The 6945-nt window shown below is 38.3% G+C and overlaps 1 protein-coding gene across 1 annotated transcript in view; it reads right to left on the bottom strand.

Annotated features, from left to right (window-relative positions):
• Positions 1 to 6945, bottom strand: part of ROBO1 (roundabout, axon guidance receptor, homolog 1 (Drosophila)) — a 673042-nt gene that overhangs the window by 80781 nt on the left and 585316 nt on the right. Inside the window, 2 exon segments of the mRNA XM_009327888.1 lie at positions 3923 to 4050; positions 5333 to 5471. Coding sequence (XP_009326163.1) covers positions 3923 to 4050; positions 5333 to 5471 — 267 coding nt within the window.

Below are 6945 nucleotides of genomic sequence, written 5' to 3'. Positions count from 1 at the left end.
GGTATGGAATGTCCCTGTGGCCAGTTGGGGTCAGCTGTCCTGGCTGTGCCCCCTCCCAGCTTCTTGTGCACCTCCAGCCTTCTCGGTCGGTAGAGCATGGGAAGCTGAAAAGTCCTTGACTAGTGTCAGCACTGCTTAGCAACAACTAAAACATGGGTGTGTTATCAACATTGTTCTCACCCTAAATCCAACACACAGCACTGTACCAGCTACTAGGGAGAAAATTAACTCTATCCCTGCCAAAACCAGGACACCATGAAAACATGAAAAGCATTTTGCATATATATTAAATACATACACGATAAATATATCCAACTTGCTTAGTGTTAGAGCAAGAGAGAAATCCACTGGTTCCAGAGATGCACTTTTGGCCATTGTTTCCCTTTTCTGGAGCACATCAGCTACTTGGTAAAATATAATGTATTGGTAAAATATAAGGTATTATACTCTGGGCTGCTTCCTGGAAGTTTGTATTGACTGAGGTATTTATTCAATAATTAATCATCTCCTGAATGAAATGCTCCCACATGTATTTAGCAACGTCTCTGGATGCCTTACATATGCACTACACATTGCTTCAAAATGAAAAGAGTGGACTGAGACACTCTAATTTTAGGAAAATGCAAACAACAGCAAGATTACATTTTCTTAACTATTTAATTTTCCAAGGAGAAAATAAGATAACTTGACAAACAGTTTCAAGGATGGAAATGCTTTTAAGCTGCAATAGTAAAAGACTAAGTGAAGGGTTCAAACTTGTATGTCAATACAGAACTACAAGTTTGGTTTAAGGATATGACTGAAATCACAATAAAAATACAGCATCTGTACTTCATGTAGGAAACACTTATAATCCCCAAAGTTAGGAGTCTGTATAAAGGAAAATAGTGATTCTAATAATCAGAATCTGTGATACTGGTGCCATGAGCAGGAAGAACGTTAAAATGGAATTGATATTCCCTCCCCTCTTTTGTGTTTTCTACAGTTAGCATCCTATTATATATAGTTGAACTATCTGAGTCGACAGTTCCTAGTCCACGGACACAGATCGGGCCCATTCGCCTAGCTCAGAAGCAGCGCTGTGCAGTTTTCCTGAGACAGGGAGCACTGCAGGGCACGCGCTATGCACTCCAACATCTGCTAGATCAAGTAGGGTCAGAGCTGACCTGGAGGTAATAACACCGCCAGATCCAGGGCAGCTCTCTGCTGAGACACCAGGTTAGCTATTCGCTGCGTTTCACCAACACATCCCCGACACCGAGGTATCTCAATTAGCCCCGGTGTTGCACGCTCCACCTTTTAATACCCTAGATAACCCTGTATAGTGCAGAACATACACAGGTCAATCACAGTGCTTAAGGCCTGAAAAATGATGAGTACAGAAGAGGGTATGTCCTCTTCTTAGCAGTGCTACCAACCCTAAGGCCCGAGCAGCGTCCCGAAAAGCACTGCTTACAGCCCTTTCTGCTGTGTGCCACGTTTCGTTCAGTGCAGCAGTTCCACTGTACAGACACTTGACAGACGATGACTGCCCCTTTCCTAACGCAGACATGCATCTTGTGGGGCTACCATTAACAACTCTCATATTCTTTCTTGGAGTACACTCTGGCATGAAAACACCACAGCCTATCGCTGAGATACTGAGGGGGAAAAAACCCAAAACAAACCCCCACAAAAACCCACAAAACCCAGACAAACCCAAAACCAAGCAAAAACCCCTCTTTGTCCTTTGCTGAATATAACAAGCCTACACAGTGGCAGGCGTAACCTCTGAGGCCATGATTTGTAACACAGCCCCCTGTTTAGAAAGATGTAACAGAAATAACTCTATTTGGCATAGCAGAACACACAGTTATTAATCCCCACAATCAACACATCCCGTGACAATTAACAAAAGTGCAGAAGAGACTTGTTATTTCCATTCCTTAAACTACCCGGAAAAAATACTACTCGTTTAAAAAGAAAATTCTCCTCAAAGAGCTGTGTGTCCATGAACAGTCAGATCAATGTCATCTTAGCACTGAAACAAGAAGACCAAAGCTACCTCTCTAGATGGAGCACAGTCAAAAGCTGACACTTTAGGAAAAAAAAAACAACTGTTTTAAACAAGAGGGAAGAGGAGGGGAGAGGAGGGAAGAAGAGGAGAAGGAGGAAAAAGAAGGAAAAATGTGAAAAATATCTGAATGGAAAGTGCATGTTTACTAGAGGAGTCTTTTTTTTTTTTCCTTCCCATAAAACTAGGTCTCCTGGATGCTCTAATAAATGGATATTGATCATAATTTACTACATTACCAACTACAAATTGGCCTTACGCATTACAGTTTCTCACATCAATCCCTTCTACGAAGACATTAGTACAGACAAATGGCTCAGGAGGTAATCCATTCACACTGGGAAACAAATTATCCCATAACAATATCCACAGAGCAAAGCTGTTACAATGTAAATATCTACTGTGTAATGCAGGTACTTAAAAAAAATAAGAATCTTGCTGAATCAAGACTTAGGTTATGATCATGTTCCTTAGAAGTACCATTTTATTATCAAAATTCAAAAGAGTCCACTCTAGATCTCTAACATCTACATACTTATGTCATTTTATACCTAAGTAGCACCATTCACCTGAATGGAATTACAAGAACGTGTTTGCTTATTATTTTGAATAGGCCTACAAAGGTTTAGGGCTACCAATAGCTTATTTCCAGAAATGTAACTGCTCAACCAGTCATAAAGCAAATTTTCTTAATACTAACATTTTACAGGATTAACAGTTGATATAAAGACGTGACCTTCAGAACAGATTGCCATTTAAAAAATAATTCAGTCTTTTTCTTTTGAATAAACTGTACTTACTGCTCATGTGTTAATCTTTTATTCTAAAACACTAAGCGTAAGAGCTGGTTATCTTGCAAACATAAGGTATCACTTTTGACGTATAAACATCATGGTGACTAACAGAACATCTCAAAATTCTTGGTTTTATGAAAGCTTCAACAAAAGAATTCCTACTTTCCTAACAGCTACAGATGTTAGGGACACCAAATGTTTCTGGTGGAAAAAGGAGAGCAGGTTAAGGACAAGACCTTTCCTGTTACAGTAAATGTGTCAAAATAGAGGCCTGTTACCAAATAAAATACTTTTAAGCCTAGACTTCCCCAGAACTCCATAATGACTAATTCCTACTGAACAGAGAAAAGGACAGAAGGACCATCAGTGCTTAGAAAAAAGCATCAGGATGACATCATTGCCTGTCTGCTAGCCAGGAAAGGAAGAGAGGGATTATCTGAATAGTGAACATCTGGATTGTGTATATAAAGGCAATGAAGGATTTTTATACATATTAGTTCACTGAGTTCCACTGAATTTTTATCTTACAAAGAAACAGTAGTGCTACGATACGCTTTTATGATGAAAAAGCAACAGGAATTCCAGTGGTCTGGGTTAGTGTATTAAAAGATACACAAACAGATTTATCATTCAGTGCTTCTTTACTATATTTAATTGAAAAAATTTGGCAGATACTTGAGCTTATAACTCTTTCTTTTCAAGTTAAAACAATGTAGTTCAGTAACACTGGTTTTCTTTTTTCTGTTAGGGTTTCAGATACAAAGATTGCAAGTGACACGATTCCGATCACACTGAAGTTCAAAACATATTCAGTTTCCCATCCCAGTACTGTAAAGACTGCTTACAAAAAAATCTTACATCTGAAGTGCTTCAATTTCTTAAGAATACAACTCAAACCAAATTTTTTTTGCCTTTTTTTTTAATTTACAACACATCATAGAGTTCCTGCATAAGTAGCAACTCTCATAGTTGTGTATAGCCTCAACTAGTCTGTGTATAGCAACTCTATAAAGTTGCCGTGCAAACAAATCAACTTTATTCTACGTTAGAGTACTACGTAAAGAAACATTCTTACCTTGAACTGTTAGAGTTGCTGATGCTTCAGCTTTTCCAACCATATTTTCTGCAACACAAGTATACGAGCCCATGTCTCCTGCCATAACTTTCCGGATTTTCAAGGTATGATCATCACGGATTTCGTATCTTTAAATATACATAGTCATAAACAATTAATAGGAATAATAGAACTTTGTACAGTTTCTGTAAAGGGTAAAAATATGGTGGATTTGCTGTCAAATATTTTTATTCCTACATTTCCCTTAGAAATAAAAATATGTATAAATCTTTATAAATTGATAATGTAAAAATAAAGTTTTAAAAGCAAAATCTATCTAAATATTTGAAAACCTTATTCTGATTTCATTTGCAATGTGAGTCAGTTTTACTGACGTCAATAGAATTTCACTGGTGTAACACAATCATAAAGCTCTAACGCAGAACGTTTTAATTGTTAGAACTCTTTTAACAAGTAAATGTAGTAATAGTTATTATTGTCCCTATAATTTTTCCATCTGAATGAAGGACTTTTTTTTTAATATGGTTGAAAAAAAATATTGTTCTCAAGAAGATCAGAACTGCTTGAAAGTCAAGATAAATCACAATTCATTCAATAAGTTTTTTAAAGAACAATGTGGCCTTTTACCATTTCCTTTCCTTTCATCACCTTTTTTCTCTTCTTTGTATAATGCAGTCAATGTGTTTTTCTTTATGGGAAGTTGATTTTTCTCTTAAAAATACTATAGTTTTGATTAAACCAATAGACTAGATTAACAGGAAGCTGGATTTGGATGACCGGAGCCCACTGTTACAGGGTTTCTTCTTTCAATACCCTCCCCTAATAGGTTTTTAACTGATGATTGGGAATTCAAAGTAAGTAAATAAATAATCTATCTATCACAGAATGTATTTCTTTTTAATAAAGTATTTTATTTTTTGGCCTGAATTAGAGCAATGACATTTTTTTAGAAAAAAAAAATGTTAATTGGAAACTTAGTAACAAAAACATGTATAACCAAGGCAGCTTTCTACATTACCAGTCTACACTTCATATCAATTGCAATTCCAATATATACTTCTCGGTGTTATAATCGAATTTATTATTTGTTATACATTCTCCAAAACTTTTAGTAATTACAAATGACTCTTCAGGTGAAGAAATAATCTGTATCAGATATTACGGACTGAACTTAGTTATTTTTTGTTGCATTTGTTATGTGTTGTCACAACAAAAGCTTGAGAAGAAGCCGTTCTTAAGTTCAATATAAATTATAACTTCAAATAGAGCTCAATGGTAATTAGAAATATCTTATTAGATCAGCCAGGCCTTCTCCATTCAAGAAAAAAGTAATGCTAGCTGTCAAATGTTGAATGGCTACATCATATACCAAGCTAGATGTCATAGAAAAGGTAACTCCGTGTACTGCACCTTGCTTTTGGTAATTCCCCATCATCTTTCCTCCACCTTACTGTAGGGACTGGGTCACCTCTTGCCTCACACTTAAACTCTGCGCTATCATCCACAGTTACAGCCAAATTACTTGGTCTCTTCACAAAAGATGGTCTCTCTAAAAGGAAAGAAAAGGAAAAAAGGGATTAGTCCAGCAGTACTGTGCCTGAATTGCGATTTTCCCTGAACCGTGGCTGTTAGAGCAAGGGGAGCAGGGTGATGAATCTGATGGAGGTGCCTCTGCCGCCGCTCCTCTCGCTCCCAGCCCCAGGCAGGAGATCTGAGGGGATCTTCTGGCCAGCAGGTGGCCCTGCAGGTGGCCAGCACTGTGAACCTCAGCACAGAAGGCAGACACTCTCAACAGTGGCTCAGGATCCAAGCACAGACTTCCCTACTTCTTATGTATTATCATCACAGCTAATATAGCTAAAGGAAAACAACCTACACAGAAAATCTAAATACACATCAATCCTCAGGTAGAAGCAGGCCTGCTGCAAGGACCCAGACAAATGACCACTCATCTGCTGCACTGCTTCAAAAAGGCAGACGGCACAAACCAAACACTGTCTCACTGGAGGTTTTGACTCAATGGTGCCTCTAAATTTGAAGGCTAAGTAAGGTCCAGCCCAGTATCTCTATGAGGTTGCTTGCAGGTGTCAGCAGCAGCTGGTGTTCGATGCAATCATTTCCAATGCTACATTAGAAAGACAACATTTTCTTTCATTGGCACACATAAAATAAAACAAGCCAAAAAAACCCACAATGTCCTCTCTATAATTTTTGTTCACAAAAATTTCTGTTATCCCGTTGTAGGACATGGATGACCCAAGTCCTGGCTGACCAGAGTCAGATTAATTGCTGCATACTTTTTCTCAGGCTTTCTGAAACAAAATGGGGCCTCAGTACAGGCTGTGCTATTCTGGCAACCCAGCTACTAGCTGGAAATTTCAGGAAAGGGATTGACACACTTTTCTACCTGTAACAAGGTTCAAAGCTTTATGGTGCTGTGCTATTCATAGTTTCGTAGTTCCAGACCAGGCTGGAGTGCAGTGAGGTTTGCACACGTACACGGAAGAAAAGTGTTTTTAACAATTTCTGGGATACTCCAGGAAGGATTACCCATCTAGAAAGGCAGCACCAGATGACAACAGGATGTCCATAAAAGAACAGGGAAGGTTTCACAGGAGAGCGCTTGGCAGGTTCCTTTGCCTAAGGCAGATGACCTTTTTGCCTATAAACCTGTGAAAGCTCTGAGGGAGTTGAGAAGGCAGTTGCATGTTTTGACTTGTATGTATTAAATATCATCTCCGTGGAACTGGAAGAGTCTGAAGCCATTGGCACAATCAGGAAGTGTGAATACCCAAAAATATGCCACAAGTTTCTCATAGGAGTACAAAAGCACCAGACAGAAGGATAAAGAGACAATCCCACGTTCTTAGTGTCTCACGTTTGTGTTTGAAAAAGGTGGTTCTGAATATTACTTTGACTTTGCAGACAAAGATATAGAGATTCAGTATTATAAAACCCTAGTGAATGGTTCAAAAAGGACTGAAGTGGAAATGTGAACTGAACAAAACCCTATAAAGAGCTTC

The sequence above is a fragment of the Pygoscelis adeliae genome, unplaced genomic scaffold, assembly GCF_000699105.1.
Source record: "Pygoscelis adeliae isolate BGI_AS28 unplaced genomic scaffold, ASM69910v1 Scaffold14, whole genome shotgun sequence".
NCBI classification, from domain to species: Eukaryota; Metazoa; Chordata; class Aves; order Sphenisciformes; family Spheniscidae; genus Pygoscelis; species Pygoscelis adeliae.
The sequence above is the reverse complement of the archived record's forward strand: the minus strand, read 5'-3'. Positions and strand labels throughout refer to the sequence as shown.